Here is a 24,651-nt window from a genome sequence, read left to right as displayed (position 1 = left end):
TCACCTACAGAACAATTGCACTAAGATGGGTGATAATAACAGGGAATTCTCCAAAAATGGGCAGACTTTTTAGTCAAGTGCTCAGCCAGTCTTACAAGCTGATCTGACAAGAATTGTAAGTGAACGCCTCTAAAGAAATGCAAGTGTTATCTATTGATTTTATGGCATAAAGGGTTTTTCTTTTCTTTTTTTAACTACACATTCTCATTGGCTCAAAACTTGAGAAAAGGTATAGTTGTGTTTTTCTTCTATTCTGAAGTTTAATGCACCCAGGATATGAAATGCTGACAAAATAATTAAAATTTTAAGAAGTTTTGGGCATTTTGGCTAACAACAATTGGCACGTTTGCAATAGTTAAACTTCATTCTGTATTGCAAATATCCCCTCTCAAAAGAGGAGAAATAACTTTGTTATGACTTCTGTGCATGTTTTTCTTGAAGGGACTATAATGAAGATGTTGCTAGATGAATGTAACTATAAAATTAAGCAGATAGCAATTACAGGTGAGGCAATGAAAAATAAAGATCAAGCTGAATGCTATTACTTAAAAGACAAAATGGATTCTCTAGTCATATAAGTGAGATCTTTTTCAGTATTTTATTCACAAAACTTATTTCATACTTTACCAGAATAAAGGAATTAATGTCTTAAAATTTGAGTTGTGATCAAAAGTATTCTAATGATACATGATGTCTTCTAGTTACATCTGATATTCAGTCAGGTGCAAGTCTTGTCCTCTTCTCCCAAAGAGTCATATTATGCTGGAGAACACCACTGTAACTTTCTCAGTCAAGGGCTAGTCAGTGGAAATTGATCTTGAAAAAACAGCTTTTGAAAATGTATTGTTTCAGGTAGTTCCATGTCTCATTAGAGGTGGAAACAAAAATCTGTATGTTTGGTGGGTGGGCAATGAGGCAGTAATATTCTTAGGAAATATTTTGCCTGTTTTTTAGCTGTAAATAGCAATATGCTCGTGGAGCAAATGTGCTTTTTGATGTACTCCTACTTGGTTATTTTGTTCCCTCTTTCATCTGTTTTCTTGTATATAACAAATCCAACTATTCTGAAATGGTTTCAAACACTCAAATATATTGCACTGTTTTTTTTCCCTATGTAATTACCTGAAGGCGGATGACACTTACATCCAATTGAAAAAGGATCTGGAGTATTTGGATCTAAAGGTAAGATTTTCCACAAGTCAATTTCCCTTTTTTTTTTTTTTTTAAACCCAGTTATCTTTTTTGCATCATCTTTGCAGCTTCAAGTTTTACAGTAACCTTATAGTCTGAGATGAAAACTGTCTTTTGCCTCAGTGTTATGCTTAGAATATGGAGTATCTTTTTAGTAGTGACTATATGATTAAAGTGCAAACTCAGAAAACACAGTTGCTTTATTTTGTAAGAAGAACTTGTGTTACTGCTACTGAGATCAATGATACTTGGTTTAGGGAAATCAGATAAACAGGTTGAAGATGTTTCTCTGCTGTAGCATTAGTACCATTATAAAGTCAGCACCTCTAAGTTAAAACTTGTGTTCTCTTAATCCAGCTTTTTCCCTTTAAATCTTGTTAAGATGACTTTTTCCTTGTTTGCTTAATAAGCCATATTGTTCTTGTGAAAATGTGGCAATTAATTAGCTCCTGTCATTGTTTTCATGTTATTACAGCTAAGAGATTTCAAATGCACCCATTTATCCATCCATCCATAGGCATAATCTGATCAAGTAATGCTAGGAGGTATTTCTCTTTAAAAAACAATTGAATATGATATTGAGGATCATATCATCTGTCTAAATTACTTCTGTATCTGGTACACCTGATGGTTGGCAATTTGAAGGCAAATCTGGACTTCTTAGTACCAGGTTTTGAAGGAAAAAAATATGAAAACGAGAAAGGTATAATTGTTTTTCTTCGCGGAGTAGTTTGCTGTTTTCTGTGGTTTGTAGTATGTCTTGCTAATATATAAATCATATGTTGCACCTGAAAATCAAGGTGGAGGGAAAGTTGACACCTTGTTCTCTGTCTTGTTTGCATGTACAGAGCTCTCTGATGCCATGGGCTGTTGCCCGGGTGTTGACTGCACTTATGAGGATGTGTATTTCAATCTTATCTCATGTTTTCATTCTGAATATGTAACCAATTACAGAAATGGAAAATATTCATTTTAAATACTACACAGATGTGCAGTGCCATATATGTATAAAGATAATATTTCCATGTAATGTAGGTGATGTATATGTAGTCTAATATGTAAACTGTTGGAATCATTAATATAGAAATTTAAAATTGTTTGGACACATTTCATTTTTAGCCTTGCCCTTGGTTTGTTCATGGCTTTGCCAAGTGTAATTGCAACCCAAGCCATCAGATGAATTTTGTGACAAATTGCAGTTTAAGAAGTCCTACAAGTTGAGAAATTATTAATAATCACAGTGCTTTGTCCATAATAAAACACAACATTTTTTGCAGTTGAAGTGACCACAGTTCATGCCTCTGAAATTGCAATATGCCTAGCAAAATTATGAGGAGGAGCTTTTAACTTTTTAGTGGATTCTGTCCATATTAATTTGTTGCAATCTGGAGCATGAAGAGTTATTTGGTCTCTCAGGAGCTCCCCTTGTGCTTTCCTGCTGCCTGGAGCACCTAATAAAAGCTGCCAGAAGGAGAAATGTAGGGGGGCACCTGATATTTCTGTGAAAAGAAACTTAATGCCACTTGGTTCCCTTTTGAAAGTCTTGACAGGCAAGTGTGTTTCCAAAGGAATGATGTAATTTTTCAAAATGGGCATTTCTTAATAACCTTCTTTCAGTCGTGGTCCAGAAATGTAAAAATTGAGGTCAGGCTGCTGAGAGATTAAAGAGACCATGTGAAACTCAAGAAGGTGTCTTTGTGTTGGTTACATTTGTGTTTTGGCACTAAATGCAGCAATGCTTTGGTTTGTGAGATGAGGAAAAAAAAGAAGAGTGCACTGCATGAAACAAAGCAAATTATGTAGATTTTAGTAATGGTGGAGTATGGCAAATTCACAGGTAATGTATGTAACAATCTTCCATTTAAGACACTGAAGACTTAGAAAGCAAATTAGTTCAAGTTTCTCTCTGAGTTTACTGGGCTCTGAATTAGACCCACCCTGACTAAACAGTTTCAGTCAGAACTGAACATTTTGGAACTGGAGTTCAACTTCTTTCTTTTCACTAAGTCCATTATTTCTGAAGATCTCTTTTAGAGGTTTCGAAATAGAACTTTTCAGTTTGGAATTGTGATTGAGCAATTAACTGCATAATGCTTAGGTGTGACCTAAGAGTGTTTGATCACTGCTGCTCGTGGAGTTCTGAGTTGTAAGGTTTGGGGGTTTCAATCTTGGCATCTGTAACAAGCTATGACTAAACTTTTGTTTGAAACAGATAGAAAATAATGGACCTCTGATCAACATGATATACAAAGTGCTAAAGAACTCAGCACAAGGGTTACTATCCAGTATACATGTAAGACTGCTTGCATTGAAATGTGCTCATCCCATTGCTTTCTCAAGTAGCAGTCAGTGTTCTGGCTTTTACAGGTGTCTTTTGGTAAACAGTAGTGCTTTTTGTAAGATTTTATTTTTTAATTCCTTTTTTTTTCTTTTTTTCCCCCCCTTTTGAATTCTGTATGCGAACTTATGGCTGACCTCAGTGTTTGGTTTCATTTGATCATGTTTTGAAAATCAATGTGTCAAGTAGTGACTCCTATGTGAAATTTTGAAAATGTGAAAGCATGCTTAATCTTCATTATGTTCTCATGTTTGCTGCTTGATAGTTAACAATGATGTAATTTCAAGTATCCTCAAATCCTGTAGACTTGTTTTTATGTTAATTCCATTGCTTTGAAAAAGGCTTTTGCGTTGTTGTAGCTTGCAGGTAATTAAATATGCAAAATTATTTCTTTGGTATGCTAGTGTTTCATGTTTATATTTAATTAATCAATTGTTACTATTATACAGAGGATGTAGCATTTCAATAATTCCATTAATACTTTTGAAATAAAGGGGTTTTTTTTATTGTATAAAACACGTCATTGTTGAAAAAAAATCAATTGGAAGTTTCTAGAGGCAGTAAATACTTTTGATTTTGCTGGTGGCGAAGTAATATTTCACCACACAGAGGTACATGAGAAGCCTTTGAAAGAGGTCTGCCACTGGAGGAGAGAAGACAGTATTTACCTCACTTGGAATAAAATTTAATTGCTTTTAAAAAGCTAACATGATCCTGTAGGGGACTTTTAGGTTAGTAAGTAAACTATGTAGCTTCAAGTCTGGAGCTTGCCAGTCTCTTTGTAGAAAACCAACCTGCCTCTTCATACCCCTCTTACATCACCTAAAAAGCCAACAGCTTCTGCTTTTGTATTAAAACCTCTCCTCTTATGTTATTAAAGACAATATTGAAGTGAATTTTTCTTCATAAACTTTTGCCTGTATGTGGGTAAGAATATACTGTATATGAATACTGCTAATCACCAGGTGGTCCTGTGGTAAGATAGTATCTTTAATGAGTCTTTGAAAGTGTTCTAAACAGGTAATATTAAATCTTTAGATTTTAAGGCTTTAAAAATGTATATGATTAATGAGCTTTATTATATTGCTCTTTTCTTAACCTTATTTGTTCACAAAGAAGGTCCTGTGTAGACAGTGGAAATAACAAAAATTTCTACAGACATAGACATGCCTTAATTTTTAAGGTTGCTGTGAAGGCTGGAACTATAGTTGAGTATTGTTTCTGTACTGATATAAAAAGTGTGTTCTGTGAGAAGATAATCTCACCAGAAATGGCATATGAAAGCAGTGATTGATGGAGTGAGAGATTTGGTACATCACAAACATCAAAATAGATTAATTACATTTAATTCCACTAGAGCATTTTTATAGCTGTCTGTCTTTAGTAAAATTCCCCCTATGCCGAGGAAGATGCTGTCCTTTAGAGAACAAAACACTTGCCAAAAGTTGTATTTTTAGTCATTAATGAGTGCTCCTATTGTTGCAACCACACATTTAAAGGAACTATTCCAGTCCTTTGGCTTCAAGAAAACCACTAGAGCAGAACTGTCAAAACCGCTAGATTTTGTGGGAAAAGGACTTTTGTAACCGTAGGTAGGATCATGCTGTTTTGTGCAGATTTCCAAGCTACTGGAAGAGTCACTAAATAGCCTAATAAATAATAATAAAACTAGTAATCCTCTTTGTTAACACTTCTCAAAAACTAAAGCCAGATTTGAAAATACTTGTATCCAAAATTTATTCATCTTTTTCTTAATAAGAGTGCACATATAACAAAAGTTCCCTTTTCACTGCTGAAGCATAATTAAGTTTTAGTCTGCAATAAATTTCTTACATTTTGAAAACCTGTTCCTCTTAGGTGACAGGACGTGACACGTTAAAAGAAAGAAGTGCAAAACCTGTCAAGATTGCAGAAAGTGATATTGATGTGAGTATCAAACACCACTTCAGTACCTCTTGTACTGACTAGTCTATTTCTGTTGTACAGTTTCGTGATCATTGTTATGCTCCTTGGGGTGAAATATTACAAGTGGATGCTTTTCTGCTTGGTTTTTAAAATCTAACTTTATATATGTGTATGATTTCATTTCCAGGTGAAATTAAGTGTTTTCTGTGAACAGGACAGAATTCTGCAGGACTTGGAAGACAAAATAAGAGCCCTTAAGGAAAATAAAGTAAGTAGACTAAAAAGGGCTTAGTAAAATAGAATACCAACTTTTATCTAATCATAAAATCCAAAATATGAAATTATAAACAAAAAATTGAATTCATGGATACCACTTGCACTGTAGCAATTTTTTCTGGATGTGTGTATAAACTTCTGTGATAACAATTGAGTTTTATGTTAGGATTGAGTACCCATTCTGAGAAAACATGTTTTTGAAAGTGAATGTTTTAAACCTGTTTGCTTCACTGACTGTGTGCTATAGCTGTCAATAAATTAAGGTGGTTCAGAAAAAAATGTATTCTAAAATGAAAGTACTGTTCAGGTGGATCCTTCAGAAGAGCTAATGTGCAAAATTAATTCCATTTTCTTTACTCCTGATGAAATAAATTGTGCCTGGTCCATGGTTTAGACAATATTTTAATCCTTCACATGGCTGTTTTACCTCTAGCAGTGAATGAGAACCTCTTTAAACAAACAGCTCATGCTGGGCTGTGGTGGGGCTGTCCATAGCTCAAGGGAATTTTTCTGAAATTGTAAATTCTGCTTTTGTACAGAGTGTAAATAGAAAAATTCTCCTCTCAGTGCTTTGTGTTTTCAGCGGTTTTGGCTGCTTAATGAAAAGATTTAATGGAAAATATCAGATAATTTTGGTTGCAGTGGGTAATTAAGGCTCTTGCAGTTTTTTTGTTTACATTTTAGTCTGCAAAACAGGAGGTCAATCCTAACCTCTGTTGGATTATAGAGAAGACTTGGGGCATGGAAAACACCTTTCATATTACTGCAAGTAGATGCATAAATTTCCATGTAAATGTGATAAACTTACTGCCATCTTCTTTGTTAGGATCAGCTGGAGTCTGTTTTGGAGGTTCTACACAGGCAGATGGATCAGTACAAAGACCAACCACAACATGCAGAAAAAATATCTTACCAGCAGAGACTTTTGCAAGAGGACCTTATACATATTCGGGCTGAAATATCCAAAGTTTCAACAGTATGTGGTTTTGGTTGCTTCCAGAAAACCGTAATTAAAATCCCAGTTAGACTAAAACTGTATTAGTCACTGGATAGGGGCACTGGGTGGGGGAGTTTGTCCTGTTCTGAACAGTTTTGGTTAAGATACAGGATACTAAACAGATAAAAAAAATTAAACAATCTCTCCATGCCTGCTTTACTTTTCTGTGCCTGCCTCCCACCCCCCCAAACCAAACAAAAACCCTAACCTTTTTAATGTCTTTGTATGTTATGTGTAGTCTTAAATTGCAAATTGTTCAGCTAGTCCTTTGAAAATATAAATGTGATTCCAGGATGTTTTTCCAGGGTAAAAGGAAAAACAGATTTCCAGGGGGAAATCTGTTGATATTTCAGTAAATACTGTCGGTATTATAATTTAATAAAATTCAAGTGTAATTTAATGTTGTTTTCACTGTATTATTACTACCTCTTCATGAATATGGGACTAGCTCTTTGTAAGACTGTTTCTAGAATTGCATGAACACCTTTCCTGTAAGGTCTGGTCACTAAAATGACAGTATTATTTAAGTGTATCGAGTCAGTTTGTGCCTGTAGAAGATGTATGACTTTCACAGTCAGCATCTAAAATGTATTTGTGGGCATAAGTAGCAAGTCCTTGTAAAAAGGGCTGTACTGGTGCAGAGATTCTGTTATATGCCAGTTTGGTTTTGTGTGAGGAAGCTGGCAAGAGTTTTTTTAACTAGGGGTTCTTGAAGTGTTTTGAGGTGTATAATCAAGTCTAAGCAGCAGTGTAGACTAAAATGGATTATTTACATATTTTTATAATAGAACAAGAGTGACTTCAAAACACTTTGGTGCTCAATTAGAGAATGGCCAAAGTGGTTTTGAAGTTAGCACTGTGTTGAGTATTCCTTCTGTTAACAGGAAATGGAAAATGCCTGGAATGAGTATCTGAAATTAGAAAAGGATGTGAGCCAACTGAAAAAAGCCTTACAGGAGCAGATGAACAGTTCATTGGTATCTCAGGTGAGTCCATTTCCAGACACTGTAGACACTTAGAGGATGTTTTTGTCTGAAATTCAAGTTATTATCTCATAAGAGAAACTCCCTGCCATTTTTGCAGTGCATTCACTGTCATGGGGTTTGGTTTGCAGAGTTCACATGCTGTAGCAGCATGGCTGTGCAGTGAAAAAACCCCACCACATTGTCTTGCAGCATCTGCAATTGTTTCTCAGAAGTTGTCTATGCAAATTTGTCATTTTATTACGTTTTTATTACACGACGACATCTTGACATTGATAACGTATTTAATTTATAAGACTGTGCAGGACTTCTTAGTCTTCCGTTTATTTGATCTGACATTGTTGGCTTCTTTATCCATTTTTAAGAGCATCAGTCACTGGTTGTTATTGTCATTACTTGTTCTTTGTCATGTTCTTCTATTTATGGAAGATTTATCTCTGCAGATTGTTTTGTGAAGTGGAATAAGTGTTTAACAGCCATCAGTAATTGAAAGGCATCTCGGTTTTAAATCAATTATTCAGGTTCAAATTTTAAAAAGAAGCTTGGTTTGAAGCTCAGATATTTTCTTTGCTGAAATGGATGTGGAGTACCAGATTATTTCTACATACCTGCTTACAACCAGTGGCTTTATTCTCAGAGCAGGGAATACAGACTGCATTATTTTTCCTTTGAGCAGAGCAGAGCACAAGGAACATAGTTAATGTATACCTTTTTCTCAAATCTTAGTCTATTTTCCAAATATCCTGGACCAAAAGAACTTACTAGTTAAACTTTTTAGCTTATTTTTTGCAGTAAATATCTGATCAGATATATTTTGAAGCATGTTTATTTTCACTATTGATGAATAAATATAAAAGCAAGAAGTGTAAAACATTTTTGGATTGCATCAATCTTCAAAGCACATTTTCGTTTACTTTTCATTTTGGGGATGCAGAAGTAATTCAGTTTCTAGTCAGAATATTGTGTAATTTGGCTCAGCTGTAGAATATATATTTTAGAAAAATCGCCCAGGGGAATAGTAGAATAAAATGGTCCTTGTGAAGTTACTTTGCTTAACAAAGGAAAATTACAGGTTTAAATAAAACATACCTTTTTAGACTACTTTAAGATAGATTTCCAGTTAGGCATTGAGTGTGCTTAAAACACTGGATGAATGGCATGGGATTCACCAATACATATGGAAGGGAATGTGGTTTGCACAGAAAAAAATGTTAATTCAGTTTGATTCTCATCTCATATCACGTAAGTGAATAATTATAAATACACACACAGCCATAAGCACATTATGAGTTGTGTGAGTGTATACTTTATATATATATACACACACATATATATATGTATGCACAGATATGTTTGTCTAAGTTTTAAAAAAATATTTCTGAATACCTATTTTGGAGATACTAAAGGGAGCTGATTTTTTCAGACAGTACTGAATATTCTAAAAAACTATATTCCTTCAGAGCAGTCTCACTTGAAGTGCCCATAATAGTTAGATTTTTTTTTTTTTTTTATCTCTGCTCAAGGGCATGTAGACTCAAGATTGTTTATCTAGCATTTTCCAATAGCACTAAATTAATACACACTGTATTTAAAAAAAAATGCAGTCTTCATGGAATATTATTAAAAATTCAGTAAATTTTCAGGCTTAAGTTGCTGTAGGAGACCACTGATGTTATTTCTGTATAGCATGTATTAAGAGGTTAAAACTTAAATGTGTCAAGCAGCTTGGTCAGAGTGAATCTTGGTTTTTAGAATTTATCTTCATTGTCTTTTGCTTAAGGGCTGGGGAGGATCTGGGCATGCTGAAATTAACTGAGATGGGTTATCAGTGAGAACTTCTTAGTTGGGGTTTCTCCTCTGTTTTTATGTCATTCTACATTATGTTTCTGTTCGAAGGAAGTCAGAGAAATAACATTTTCTCTCCAAGTTACCTTTTCATGCTTGCCAATAAAGTATATTTATACCCCTCTGTAAACTGCAGTCTTGGCTTTCATAATTCTAAAATTAATTCATCTGCTTATCGTTCAGCCCTGGTCCATTTTAGATCTAAAATATTCTCTTCACATCAATATTTAAGTAATGGGAAGAAATAATATTAGAAGATCTGGCTTTTCTACATTGCTAATCAAACATTTTCTGAGTGGTTTCAAAAGCAGGATTTTCAGTGCAATGTAGTGCTTTTTTTCACCAATTCTGAGGCTTGATTATTGTAAATTCATCATTTGGTTCCTTGTAGTATGATTAATCTCAGAAAAATGAAATGAAATGTGCAAATTTATAGTTTGTGTCCTGACAATCTTTCAAGATGTGTCCCATCTCTCGAGTGGCTTTACTACAGGCAAATAACATTCTCCATCATTTAAATGCTTGTGTTCTTGGCACCCTGTTTGCTGATCTGTAACCTGGCTGAACATATTTCCTGATCTAAGACAGAAAGTGGAAAGCAATTTATATGCCTTCCTTAGCTCTATGAGGTGTAACAGCTTTTACTGAGAGATTTTTTTCCCCCCTCTCAGCCTTATAGGATTAATTAGTAGCTATTTTGCAGCTCATGGCAAGTGATGGATATCTGGAGTTCTAGAGCAGTTTGTAAGCAATTCTTAACTAAAGTATTTCACAGCCTTTACTTTCTTTAATAGTCTTGGTTTTACTGAGTTTATTCTTGGTGCAAATTTTTGAAGTTGGGGTTACTAAGGTTTTATTAATTAGATGACAGCAGCTATTTATGATGGTTGGAATGACTGAAGTGGTGGTTTCAGCAGCCAGGCTGCGAGACGCAGCTCAAGAAAAGTCCAGCCTTGTAGGCAAAGCTTCTCTCTCTTTCTCCCTCTCTCTCTTTCTCCCTCTCTCTCTTTCTCCCTCTCTCTCCTTCTCCCTCTCTCTCCTTCTCCCTCTCTCTCCTTCTCCCTCTCTCTCCTTCTCCCTCTCTCTCCTTCTCCCTCTTTTCCTTCCTTCCTTCCTTCCTTGCCTTGGTAAGGCAGATAGGATGCAAGATGAGACCAAGTCCTGGAACAGCAACAATATATTGTTTTAACTTGTAATACATCATGGCCAGTAGGCGTAACAACTCAAATTAAGCAGAAATTAAAATTGTTAGGCCTTCTGAGATAGTTTTTTTGGGTTTTTTTAATATTGGATATTTCCCCTAAATGTATTAGGATGTTTCCTAAGGCTGCTTTAGCAGAATTAAGTCTGTTAGCTATAGGATTTAAGAACAAAGTTCAAATAAAAAGGTTCTGGAAGCTCATTTTATGTAGAACATTAAACTGTGTTTTTGTTGTCTGAATAATACTGTAGAAAAAAATGTGGACTTGTCTCTTTTCCAGTCTTCTGTGGGAAGTCTTTCAAGAGTCAGAAAATGCTCTAATAAATTTTATGGACAAGATATATTTGTTAGTGTTGTTTCTTTTTTTAGTTTTTATTTTAAAATAATTTTAAAACTAATTTCTAAACTCCTAAGTTTTCATCTTAGGTTCTGAAATAGTAGTTTGGTTTTGGTATCAAAAAAAGGATAAGCCCATAATAAGTTAAAAATGAGGTATAATTGGTTTGGTTTTTTTTTTCCTTTTACTACAAACAACAGGAGAAAACACAAATACAAAAAGACTTGTGGAGAATTGAAGATGTTACAGCTGGCTTGAGTGCAAATAAAGCAAACTACAAAACCATAGTAGACTCTATAAAGAATCCAGGTAATGAGAATATGATGAAAAAATAAAAAATACACCACTGCAACTGTATCTTTGGGTCTGTGCAAATAATCTGGAAGTTTGTTCTGCTGCAGAAAATCCAGTTAATTCTGGATGTGTCAGAAATCTCTGTTCATTGAGCACATTAACTTGGTGTTTCTTTGCTTGAGGTGAAAGGTTTTTTGTTGTTTGTTTTCACATACCAATGGTGCTAAAATGTAACAAGCCATTAAAAAAGGGAGCAACAATAACCATAATGGGCTAAATTCTTCAAGTTGAAGGGGTTTCTGTCACATGCCAGGCCTATACCAGCATAGTATCTGTTCTGTATTCTGGCAAGGAGCTCTTCTCTGGGTTTTTCTGGGGTTTTTTGTGGTTTTTTGTTTGTGTGGGGTTTTTTTGTGGGTTTTTTTGGTTTTTTGTTTCTTTTTTTTCCTCTTGGATGCTGCCCAACTGCCCTTGCTGCAGTCACCTTTCCCCTCCCTGTTCAGGCAGGTGTTTGGTGGGCAGAGCAACATCAGCTCTGGGAGAGAGAAAGGGAAGTTGTGTGTGGTCTGCATTTCAGTGGCTTTATTATGTTTCAAAGATAAGACTTAAGGCACAGGATAGCAAGAGGCTGTGTTAATGCCTACTGCGAAATTCACTTTGTATTTAAAGTATCTTTGCTCACCTTTTACATACAGAGATAAAATAGTTCTGAGATGCTCTAGATCTGTAGGCAACTTAAGGAATCTGTGGCATGGGGCCAGATGTGGCTTATGGACTGATTTCACATGACTGCTAGGCTTTTCCTTCCTTTGCTCCCACTGCACTCCACCAGGAATTTTACGGGATGATACTAAACAGTGCTGTTTTATTTTGTTCTGAAAGACTTGCTAGATCCACACCAAGAAATGCTTTTGTCTGTTTCTCCCCCAGAGAGAAAAACAGTGCCTTCATTTTCTCAGTCTTCAGTGCCTTCCTTACCAGCTTCCCTTGCTCCTGTGGAGAGCAAACTTTCGGTCCTGCAGAGCCCTCCCCGCAGCCCAGTCAAATCCCCTCTGGAGGTTAGGCTGTACCCACAGCCTTATTTCCAGACCAGGACACAGCACCAAGCACAGCAGCTGAAAAAAATCGAGCCACCTCTTCAGTCACCAGTCAAGCTCAAGCCAAAGGTTGTAAGTACTGCTCATGGTGTGAGGTTGATTCCACAGTGCTTCCATTTCCCTTCTGGTTTAGAACATGGTGATGTTCAGATTCCCAATTCCTTGGGAATGCTTGGCAATTGATTTCTTGGGTCTTGCTTGGACTTTGAAGCCTCAAACTTCTGGTGTGGACAGAGGAGACCATGCTAAAGCAGTCACCAATAATTCATATAATGCAATGAGCTTTCAGTTTATGCCAGACTGTTCCCACACCCTTTGCCAAATCCCCATGCTTTCCTGTTCCCAGGAAGATGAAGCACCGCCCAGACCTCCTCTCCCTCAGCTGTACAGCCCTGAGGATCAGCCACCAGCTGTCCCACCCCTGCCCAGAGAAGCCACTGTCATCAGACACACATCGGTGCGGGGCTTGAAACGTCAGTCGGATGAGAGAAAGAGAGACAGAGAGCTCGGCCAGTATGTCAATGGAGATTACAGGGTGAGCACTCACACACCTGCACTTTAAACACAGGGGAAACTTGAATAAAAGATATTATTATTAGCTGTAAAACATATTTTAATAAAGTAATAGTGATATATAATGGCAGAGAGATAATAATGACAGGGGGAAGATCTATGCTGTATAATAATGGCACAGGAATCCAGAAACAAAGCTTTAGGGTTTGTTTTAGGATTATTAAGACTTGCTGCCTGTGATTCTATTGGAGCTGATGAGTGTTTTTCTGTCTAGGTGGAACTGCGTTCATACATGAGTGAACCAGAGCTAGCAATGATAGGGGGTGACCTCAGCCATCCTTCCAGTGCTTTAATAAGCCCTGACAGTGGATACCAGACATTACCTACCCGTGGTAAGCCAGGAATTTGTGGAGTTGATCTTTAACAGTGCTGTCTGTGTAGGAGCTTTTCTCTTGCAGGATTTCCTGGAGATGATCTCTATCACCAGATCACTGCTTTTAATTGAACTATACAGTGGAAGTCTAGAGACTTTGTGCATTTTAATGGTGCTGTTGCAGACAACCAGCCTTTGGCAAAGCAACTTCACATTTAAGGCTTAAAAAAATCCTGTAACAAAACATGGAATTAGCCATTAGAATGTCCCTTATATTCAGAGTGATTTTTCCTCACAGTTTCTCGGCTATCTTTTGCAAACTCTAACTATTTCTAAAACACATTGCCATTAAAATGTAACTGATAAAAAACATGAATCTGGTACCCCAAAGACTACACCTGATTTGTCACTCCATCTCCACTGTGCTACAGTCCTGTAAATGTTTCACAAATGAGGGTAGATATTTGGGCCTAAAGCAAATAATTTCTTAGCCATTCTCTTCTTGTTTCTTCCATTTCATGTGACTGTTGAGGTTTTATTTTCCTAGTAGATGTGATGATTTGTACAGTTTATTTGTTCTTGTACAGCTGAGTTCAACCCATCCCTCATTTAATATAAGCTTCTAAATTATTATAGCTTTTCTGAATTTCCGTCAGTAGTGACTTGAAATGCACTATGTTTGGCTGAAATGAAATTTCATGCCTCTCATGATCTTCTGACCTGCAAAATGTGAGCTAAAATAGTAACCAGAATGCCATAGAAACAGTATGATAATGTTAAAAAAAAAAAAGTCTGACACTGCCTTATTTTGTCTGTCATTTGATTTTAAGGCATTCTCTTTTTCCCTGTAAAGGTTTGTCTGGATCAACTTCCAGATTGCACCAGTCATCTACCATTTCATCGTTTGCAACACTTCGAAGGGATAGGTCCAAGGTAAGGTCTAAATAAACTTCTGAAGGCAAATATCTGAACTGCTTGAAATAGTTAAGCCCAGAGTATATTTTGTGTAGTAGGAAGTGGGGCTGTGGTAGCCTGGGAGAGGAGCATGAGCTGTGATCTAACGAAGTCTCCAATTTATCACTTTCTTAAATGAACTGGAAAACAGACAAACAACTTACTGCATCTCAAATAGATTTATAAAACAAGGTTTAGAACCAAAAATCAGCACTTCTGATAGAAAATACAGAGTTGAAATATGCAAATAAATGCAAAGTTAATAGAATAAAATTTAGTAATGAGGTAGGAGAAGGAGTTCATTTTTTTTGTGTACTTCCTATAAAGTATTAATTACAACATGTGTTTTGTGTGCCTTGTGACTTCTCCAGGAGAGACCAAAGAGTGCCTTGGAACGTTTATACTCTGGAGACCACCAAAGAGGCAAGATGAGTGCAGAGGAGCAGCTAGAAAGAATGAAGAGACATCAGAAGGCATTAGTTCGGGAGCGCAAGAGAACTCTTAGCCAAGGAGAAAGGCAGTCCGTTTCATCTCGCTCTTTCATCAGGCCCGTGTCTGCAGACCTAGGCTCAGTATGTTAGATATGCCTTAAAAGGACTAAACTAAAAATATCTTTGGATTTATTTTTGGTTTTTTGTTGGTTTTTTTTTTTTTTTCCTTTTTTTGCCCTGGCAAGCACTTTCACTTGAGCGTGTGTGATGCTTCTAGTCCAATTAAATTAGTGTTCTGTGGTATCAAATGAGTTCAGAGAGTGAGAGCAGCAGATGAGCTTTTTTACTTGTAGGTGAGGTAAATGTAGCAGGTGCAGCAGGTAAGTTGGTCAGAGGTTAGGGATGAGTGGAGATGCCAGGATATTGGGGTGATTTCAGAGCCATGATATTTTTTTTTTCCCTTGGAATTGTATTTAGAAAGTGTCAGAAGCTTGTACAGTTTTAAAACAGCTTCATAATGGAATGGGCCTTTTAGAATGTTCTTTCTCACCGTGGGTATTTTTCCTTTTAATTTGTAAATTAGCTTGCAAGATAGTTGGTGGTAATATCAGACCAAGGTGGTGTTTGTTCTTTTTTAAAAAGACTATAAACAGATAGATAATCAGTTTTAAAATTTAATTGTGCTTATTAGGAATTTATGTGAGAGCTAATGTATTTTAATTGATACAAAATCTTCTTTAAAGCTCAAAATACAGAATATTCTAATAAGGCTCAAATTTAAGCTGCTGAAGAAAAATATTTTTGTTGCGTTCTGAGAGTAAATGCTGTGCAGATGATAAAGTTTATAATGAAACATTTTGGATACTAACCAAAGCAATTCTAATTGGTGAAGTTACCCAGTTGCTCACTTGGTGCTAAACCAGGATTGTACTGTAATTGCACTTATGCTGTGGTCTTTTAATTTATTTTTTTATTTGGTCCACTAGAGCTTTAGAATGATCACATTGTTTTACCTAATTCATTGCACAAGATCTCTTGCTTTTAGATTTGTCACTCATCATACCTAGTGCCTCTTTTTCATTTTTTATTTTTTTGTTTGCTTGTTTTTAATTTGCAGAATTTTGTAGTTACTTTAAAATTTCTAACTGGACTACTCAATTTTTACCAGGCTTAATTGCATTTAGTACATGTGTGTCAATTGCTGGCATTAAAAAATTCAGCTTTTCATCCCCACTGTTTTGTAGCACTAATTTGCAGCCAATTATTTGTATTTACTCTCCCAGTAAATACGAGTGCACTGCTTGGAGACATTCATCCGTTTTGTCTTCTGTTTCTGCAATCACAAGTTTTTTAAAGACAGTGCATAATGTTTGGGAATTGTAGTTCTATAGTACCACTGTTACTTTCATAATTTATTTAGAAAAAGTAAATCTGGGCTTCTTATGTTTTTTGACTCACATAACATACACAAGTGGAATGGAAACATTTTCATAACACTGGTGATTAACATTTGTGGCAAACACTTTATTTATAAATTTGGGTGCCATCTTGGTCCTTTTCTTGCTGTAAAGAATTAAAATAGAGTTTTTCAGCCCTAGTAATGTTTTGTAGAGGTCATCTCTTGTACCTATAGGGCTTTGATATGCAACAGCATGTTTGATAGCACAATTACTTACAGCATTACAATTATTTAGCAGCCAAAATGGCAAACAGGTAAATGTATAATTGAAGTGCTGCTCAGTGTGTAACATTTGCTTTAAACATACATTGTATGTGTAATTCTAATTTTTAATTGGTCAGCTCTCAAGTGTAGTATGACATTTTAAGTATTGATCACAGTACATGAATTCATTTGTTATATAAAATGCCTTTTTAATGTAAAACTTGCAACATCAAAGCCAATAAAAGTGCTGCTTCATAAGAATGGTTTGATGTTTTTCTTACCTATTATATAGTAACAATTCAAAAATGATACTGTATATATAAAATATACTATATCAATCAGGCCTGGTTCGAATATGAGTAGAAGAATGAGTTTGGAATACTCATAGGAGAAAATGTGGTTTTTTCTCTTTTGAATTCTGTAACATCCTAATTTTTGAGCTATAATTGCCTTTTAGCTACTTAACTTTTTAATATACATGGAAGATACTTATCTTCTGAGTGAATACTGAGAGCTTGTGCATGAATAGGTTTCAATTAGATTTATTAATGCAAGTGACATAAGGAAGTCTAGGGACTTCACATGGAGTTCAAACTTCATCCAAAACAAGCCAAAGATTCGTACCAGAAATACTGGAGATATTTTTAAGAAACATAAAAGTGTCACATTCTCCTGCTGGTTCTCTTGAAACCTTGAGGAGATAATTTCATTGTTGTTGGTTTTGTCCCTTGTTTTTCCTGCTGCTTTTAATATCATGTATGGTAAAGTTGCTCAGAACGACTGGATGGAATGATGCTACAATTGAGCTTAATTTTTTGAACAAAAAGGTATTGGTAGTGGCTTTAAGTATGAGTTTATATGCAGCTGTATTGTGTGTAGTTGTGAAGAGACTACTGTGCAGTGATCTGGGTTCTCTAAATTATGCAGCTTAGTTTAAATATGCTAAATTTTAATATCAATAAATATTTAATAGCTCTGATTTATATTGCTAAATATTTACCTTCCAAAGACCGTGTGAAAGACTTTTCCAGGTAGCTAGACTGTGCTTTTAGTGAAGTCTGAAGAGCTTAAAAGTTAATTACTTTTTAATTCAAGACAAGTTAACAGTAATACAGGAAATTCTATCTACTTTAACCAGTAGGTATTATTCTAAAAAGATACATAAAATTTTCAAGTTGTGATTCTTAACCAGCACTGTAAATCCCCTTTCTGTGTATTGATTCAAAAGCACACAGCACTGCCTCTTTACAATGCCAAGGACTGCTCTGTCAGTCTGTGGGCTCACTGGTGGTGACATCTGTGCTTCCAAAGATGTTTGTGTGTAGCTGGTTCTGTGTTAATAAGCAAATGTGGATTTGGGATTAATACATTTCTGAGAATCCAATACTGCTGAACATGTAAAATCAAACAATACTCCTAATTCCTCATAGCACAGCTAGAGATCAAAACTCCCACCAGTAGGTGCCAAGAAATGCAGTTGTATTTTCTTTCTCTGGTCAGTTTAGGGGTTTGCCCTGCTGATTCTTTCAGCAGTGTGGCATTTCCAGCAGTAGGAATGTACAGTGCTATATGGTGAATTTGGCAGTGTGGTTGAATGCTGTTAATTGTTTTGTATCTGTTACCAGTGGAAACGAGAGCAAGAATTTGATTTGCAGTTACTTGAGAGGGCAATCCGTGGAGAAGACAAAGATGAAAATGAATGGTTGAAAGTTCAGCCAGTAGCAGTGACAGAGACAGACCTGGAGCCTCAAGACTATGACTTAGATATCAGCAGAGAGGTAACACTCATAATCTTCTGCCTTCTATTCTCTGCCCCAAAATATTAACCTTTCTAACTTTTAGGCAGTGAATTCTCATCTTTTCTGTTGAAAGTTAGCTGGAAATTCGAACTAAAAGGAGTCTTTTGGGTACTAAAAATTTATGATGTGGGGCCTTTGTAAGGTTTGTGTTTGTACTGTGTTCTAGTGGAGGGAAGAAATTGAAAAGTTGGCTCTACTCTTTGAAATACATATCTCAGGCTTTATAAAGGAAAGAGTGATTAAGTTAGGGCAAGTTCTATAAATTGGGGAAAAAGGATGAGAAGACAACATGAAGAGTATTTAAAAATGAGAAACAGGAATGAAGGGAAAGTGCCCCCCATAGCTACCTTACTACTCTTCATTTTGACTGGCAAAAGATAATAGAGAAAGCACTGCTCTAGTTGGGCTTGAGCAGAAAAGATATTCGTGTTTAACATTTGTCCTCAGCTTTTGGACTGACTTAGTGTGTGTTCTGGGCACGAGGTCTTTTCAGAGCTCCAGTAACTGAGCAAATGTCATTTTGAAATGCGATTGAGCCATCTGGTGGGAAAGAGAGAGCACAGCAAGTGGAAAAGGCTGCAGGGGTGTGTTGAGCTGTGTTAAATGCCATGGGAGATGGCAAACCAGTCAAACTGTTAATGATAATTAGATTAGTAAGCACCTGTACTCTTCTGAAAGCTCTTGGCACAGTGTCATTTTATAGAGAGAGAGATTTGTGGAAGGTTTGCTCTGTGAGTCATTACCTGGTGAACTCTATGAATTAAAGTATCTTCCAGTTAATCTTTGTATAATTTTTATAGAAAATGCAGTGCTTCTGTAAACTTCAGAAACAGACAGAAAAAAACTTCTTGTCTGTTGCCTTTCCTTGTTGCACTCTGCTAATAATTTTTGTTTTCCAGAAGGCCTCCAGGGCTATGGGAATCCCTGTACAAATCCCTTTGTACTTGCTTTAAGCCTTGGATAGCAAATTTTTGCTCATAGGCGTTTCTGTCCTACTTCAGAGCAGGTCTGAAGCTCTGAGTGTAAAGCTTCTTTCTCAGTTTACCCAGGTTAGCATCACAGAATAGTTTGTGCTGGAAGGGACCTTAAGAGGTCTAATTCCAGCCCCCTGCCATGGGCAGGGACACCTTCCAGTGAACCAGAGCCCCATCCAGCCTGGCCTTGTTGTCCTTTCCCATTTCACATGGCCATCCTCTCCACCTGGCAGGCACTTCTGTGCCGTGGGGGGAAGTAAACTCAGTTGGGTCTTTAAGGAAATTCATCTGCTGTTCACATGATTAATGGATTTGTTATTCCACAAGTGGCAGGATGAGCTGATCTGGGTTAGTTATGGTATGGAGATAGATATCTACATTAAAAAAAAAAGTGTATATATATATGTATATATAGAGCTCCAGAGAGGAGTTGGGGAATGTAGTGGAAAAATGAGGATTTTTCTGGAAAGCTTTGAGTTTCCTGAGAAGGAAGTATAAAAACTTGACTTGAGGCTGTGATTTTAATGTGGTTATGTGTGCTCTTGGCCTGTGATTGCCTGTGAATTACTGAGCCTAATCACTAGAGATTAGGTCAGGCCACTTTCCATAATCCATTGAATTAGCATGAACTAAGGTCAGAGGTGAAAAAATTTAGGGTTATTTTCATTGAAAACTAAATTTTGAAAATTCCTTGCCTCGTGAGTGTTTTAAAAAAATTCCAACAAGAAGAATAAAAAAATAGTTCTCCTTTGCTTATTTCCATTTATTCATACACCCCGTATTTTTTTTTTCAAAAGCAGCCTGTTCTGTATAATAAGAATTGATTTTCAAGGTCTGTAAATTGTATTTTCATTGGGTGGAGTGAAAATTTCCCACAAAGTAATTGATCCTAGCAAAAACTTGTTTCTACCTTTTGTGCCATCATGTTAAATTTTCAGTCTACAGAATTAATTTATGCAATATGTTGTTGCAATTGCCCAGTGTAGTGTATTTCTGTTTGGCTTGGGTTTTTTTTTTACCCTCTACTGCTCACAGAAGATTATCCAGTCTCTAAAGAATGACACCCTAGGTTAAAATTTTGGGTGATATTTCCTTTCAGTTGTAGGAAGTACTGGCTGGTTTGACATAAATATTATGACCTGAATATCTCAGGTTGTCCAGTCAGTCTCATGGTGGTTGCTTTTTTTTATTTACTGTAGCTTTAGGCAGTGTCCTGCTTTGGGCTCTGAGCCTGAGCTGAAGAAAGGTTTTCTGTTGATTCTGATTTCCCCTGTAATCCCCTTTAGTATTTGTTCAGTCTATCTTCTGAAGTAAAAAGAATCAGAGAGAAAAGGCACTGTTGAAAGGGCATCAGCTAGATATCCAGAAGGAGTGTTTAGCATCAGGTACATGTACTGACTGTGAAAATCCATGCTTTATTCTTTTCACTGTGTTCTCCCATTGAGGAGAATTTATCTCAATTTCTTTTAAGCCTTTGTCATTGAAAACTCGATGCTTGCTTTCTTTCTACAGTTGTCAAAACCTGAGAAGGTTGTAATTCCAGAACGTTATGTTGAACTGGAGCCAGAAGAGCCTCTTACTACAGAAGAACTGGCAGCAAGGCAGCGTAAAGCAGAAAAGATAAAGAATATTCTTACTAAATCAAGGTTAGGTTTTAGGTTTTTTTCCCAATTCTTACACAGGAGCTGATGTTGAACATTGAGATCTAACATAACAGAACAATCTCAATTTCTGTTATCTGAATGTCACTTGTAGCTTTGAGAAAATGCACTCAATTCATGTGGTATACTTAGAGCTGCTTTTCAAAACAAGGTAGAAGAGATAATGATGAATTCTGTATAAGTCCATTTTCTCATGCAGAGAATCCTAAAACAGTAGTGAGTCTTCACTAGGCAACTTGTAGATGAGAGTGAGGGGGAAGGAAAGGCACAAATCTGGCCAAAAGAAGAAGAAAGGTCAGTGTGAGAGCAAGTTTCTGTTGTCTGCAGAGAGCTGGAGTTGTGAAACACTTTTGGCTACTACTTAGGGCTGGCACAGTCAGCTGAAACATTAAGTTTTGAGAATTTGACATGTCAGGTACCTGCTCTCTCTTCAGAAAGGTTACAGCCTGAGGACCACCAGGTTATTTTCTTTTCCTATGAGCACTAGCAAGAAATTTTATTCACAACTTCAAATAAACAGGACTTTTGTACTGCTTTCATTTAAACAGCATATTTCCAACAAAGGGCTTTCAGATGTTCTTAAAGCTATGCAAAAATTGTGACTGAATGTCTAGTGGCTGTGTCATTTTTCCTTGTGTGCTTCAGGCATTTGCATACAACATCAACACTATTTTAAAGAACAGCAATAAAACATGGAGCTTGATAGATGAGATCCAAAAACTGCTGTCTGAATCCAAGCTCGTTCTTATCTGCATGGTGGATTCTTCATGTTTGCAAATGTTAATGTTGTTTTTCGCTTTCCCCCCCAGTATGCACAATCTGCAGCCTACTGTTGCCCAGGACAAACACAACTCGATTGATTTAGATTCACAGCTGCAGGAGCAGGAGCGCATCATTACCATTTCATACGCTCTGGCTTCTGAAGCCTCTCAGAGGAGCAAGGAGGTGGCAGGTAATGCTTAGTTATTTACAAAATAACAGCTATTTCTTAGCAGCTTCTTGAGTTGTGTGGGGTTGTTGCTGAACTCCTGGCATAAGAGAGAGTTTTAGTCATTCATATTCAAGGTAGTGAAAAGTGTGTGTAGGTAACAAATGTAGAGGGGCTAATGATTTACTTTGAGTATTTGGCCTCTGGTGGACAGGATTCATCCTCTTCAGAGGGCAAAATACTATGATCAGTAAGTTCAGAAATCAGAAACTTGCTCTAACTAATAGTGCTAAAAAAAAAAATCAACATTTTAACTGAATTCTCTATAATTACATGAATTCAGGTATTTCTGTATTCATTTTTTAAAAGTAAATTGATTGTGACTTAAAAAATCAAGAAAAAAGGATTTTAATTTTTTTTTTTAAGAGAAAGATTCCCTGGTCCAGTGATTGAGATTAGTGTACAATCATTTGCAGCTTGAGCTGTGTGACAGCAGGCTGAAAAAGACCTTGGAAAATTGGGATTGGCATGTTTCTGTCTGGTGACCAGGGTGAGAGGTCAGAGCAAGACAGCTGTGCATGAATTCTGCTGGATGCCTGGAAATTAATAGATCCTTTGCAATACGTCGCTAAAAGTGATAATTTCACTCTTGATTGCTTTATAGTTGAAATAAGTAAGAAGCATCCCAAGATTTGTATCACACAGTAATCCATGCAGCAGCAATTCTCCCAAGTGTCTGACTGGCCATTTATAACTGGCACCATTCACTGTTCCACTGGAGAATGGAAATAATGGAAACTTCAGCTATGATGGAGAAAAAATACGCACATTTCTCATCTGAGGTTGTCAGTTTAAACTTATGGCTCTCGCCACAGCAGCCCTTAAGACCTTCCCATTAAAGACAGATTATTCCAATATGGGAATGCATGATGTGCATCTGCAGCAACAGAGCATTGATTGAATGTGGCTCAGGGATGCAGTGCCAGCTCAACCTGGGGGGAATGGCTTTTGGAGGGGATGGAATACATTTTCAGGAGAGGAATCTCGAGACTTCAGAGGCTTTCTTTGGGTAATTTAACTGACTGGCAGGGGTAAAATGATTCACTGAGGAGGTTTGACATTATAAAGCTAAACCAAACAAAAACAGAATTGTGAAATCATGGGAGCATTTCAGGAAGAACCTTGTGGACCTTCAGGCCATCAGTGTATCAAAAGGGCTTTTCCACAGGTGCTTTGGTGCCAGTTCTAGTGACCAGAAGCTTGTCACAGGTACTCCAGGCTCCTGGTTATGGAATGGGAATCTTTTTTCATGAGGTATAAGCCAGTGCAGCATTTTGCCACTTGAGTTACAGGTTTTGCTGGGAAAAGGTCACACGAAAGCTAAGATCAGCCCAGGTGAACACAGTCAATATTGAAATTATTCCTCTGTGTCAGTGCAGCAAGAGCAGAGTGCCTGCCCTACTCAAAGGTCTTCAGTGGGTCTTCAGTGGGGCCAGTTACCTTATTTCTGGGTGTGCCTGAACTTGTACCAGCTGTACACTACTGAAATGGGTTTGAGTTTTTAAATGTTGTGTAGGGAATGTAGTATACATTTCATTACTTTAGGTTTATGTATGTATTTTAATTTTTTTTTTTGTTGTAATTATCACAAAAGTGTGACCTATCAAATTTTTAGGTATATGTAAGCACAAAAATCTTCTCAATTCTTTAGTTTTCCTCAAGGAGAGAATTAAAGTGAGTATTGGCACTGAAGTGTTTAAGTGCTGCTTCAGAAAATTTTCAGTCAGTTGCGAAATAATTTTTAGTTCAAGTTTCTGTGTGAAGTATAGCAGCTGCCTCTTTTGTCTTTCAGAAACTTAAAGAAACCCTAACACAGTAGCCAAAGACTATGGTTTTTAAGGAATCCCAAACCTTTGTTTGTGCACAGCTTTTGTTGCCACACTTGCACCTCAGAAATGCCCTTCTTGAAACGTCTTGCTTTGATTTATTTCTTACTCCTTTAAAGGCAAACACCTTTCATGGTATTCTGAAAAAAAAAAACAAACTGGAGTGGTTTGGTTTTAACAGAAAATCTACAAACCAGAAAAGAGTTCAGGTTTCTTAGTTATGGCCTTTTTTTCTGATGATTGAAGGTGATTGAAAAGAAAAGCATTTGAGCTGATTGTACATTCTCATTTAGTCTCATATGACAGATGCCTTCACATTCTTATTTTTGGAGTTTGATTTTTGAAGTATGGGTTATCATTTGTTTCTTGATGGTGAAGCAGACCGTATCTGAAAATCCCAAACTAATTATCTAGATTTTTTTTTTACAAAGATTTGTTTATGAAAAAGACTGTGAAGATTGACTTTGCCCATTTTTCAGGGGGAAGCAGTTATTTTAAGATGCTATGCTAATATAAATCTTTTAAGATAAGTTGTAAATTTATCTAATCTTGGTAAAGCAACATTTTAGAGTTTCCTCTGTTCCTAGTAAGAAATCAACCTTTTAAGTGGAAATCATTCCAAGAGTCTGGAAGATTAAAGTCAAATACAAGAGTATTAAGAAGTTGTTTCCTATTTTATGGGCTTCAGAATTGGGTCTATCTTCAGCCCTCTAAAATGTAAAAGCAGAATTTTAGATCGAGTTTCAATCTCTTCAGTTTTATGATTATTGTCTTCTGCTACTATACCATTACTTTGGTTTATAAACAAGGATAGTTTTAATCATTGTGTTCTTTATCCTCTATTTTCAAGCTGAGGTATGAAAATGTATTTACTGCATCATGCACTGCACAAGCAAAATGTTGCATGCATATATAATTTTTTAATCATTATTTTTCCATATGTTATTTTTGTTTCTGCTCATTGGCATATAACAAAGGAAATGCTGAAAACCTGTACAGCCTCAG

The 24,651-nt window shown here is 36.4% G+C and overlaps 1 protein-coding gene across 3 annotated transcripts in view; it reads left to right on the top strand.

The window, feature by feature from the left end:
* PLEKHA7 (pleckstrin homology domain containing A7) overlaps positions 1–24,651 on the top strand; it is a 145,287-nt gene that overhangs the window by 117,365 nt on the left and 3,271 nt on the right. For 2 of the 3 annotated variants that reach the window (XM_085063221.1, XM_085063220.1), the window contains exons 13-26: positions 1,129–1,182; positions 5,387–5,455; positions 5,622–5,702; positions 6,537–6,686; positions 7,592–7,693; positions 11,274–11,382; positions 12,298–12,536; positions 12,811–12,999; positions 13,252–13,369; positions 14,204–14,283; positions 14,676–14,876; positions 18,024–18,176; positions 20,684–20,817; positions 21,642–21,784. In XM_085063221.1, the coding sequence (XP_084919347.1) occupies positions 1,129–1,182; positions 5,387–5,455; positions 5,622–5,702; positions 6,537–6,686; positions 7,592–7,693; positions 11,274–11,382; positions 12,298–12,536; positions 12,811–12,999; positions 13,252–13,369; positions 14,204–14,283; positions 14,676–14,876; positions 18,024–18,176; positions 20,684–20,817; positions 21,642–21,784 (1,822 nt within the window). Of the gene's footprint in view, positions 1–1,128; positions 1,183–3,403; positions 3,485–5,386; positions 5,456–5,621; positions 5,703–6,536; positions 6,687–7,591; positions 7,694–11,273; positions 11,383–12,297; positions 12,537–12,810; positions 13,000–13,251; positions 13,370–14,203; positions 14,284–14,675; positions 14,877–18,023; positions 18,177–20,683; positions 20,818–21,641; positions 21,785–24,651 lie in introns of all 3 variants that reach the window. The other variant, XM_085063222.1, reaches the window with a different exon arrangement.

The sequence above is a fragment of the Lichenostomus cassidix genome, chromosome 5, assembly GCF_008360975.1.
Source record: "Lichenostomus cassidix isolate B80296 chromosome 5, HeHo_3.0, whole genome shotgun sequence".
Lineage (NCBI taxonomy): Eukaryota > Metazoa > Chordata > Aves > Passeriformes > Meliphagidae > Lichenostomus > Lichenostomus cassidix.
This window is presented reverse-complemented; position numbering and strand designations above follow the sequence as displayed.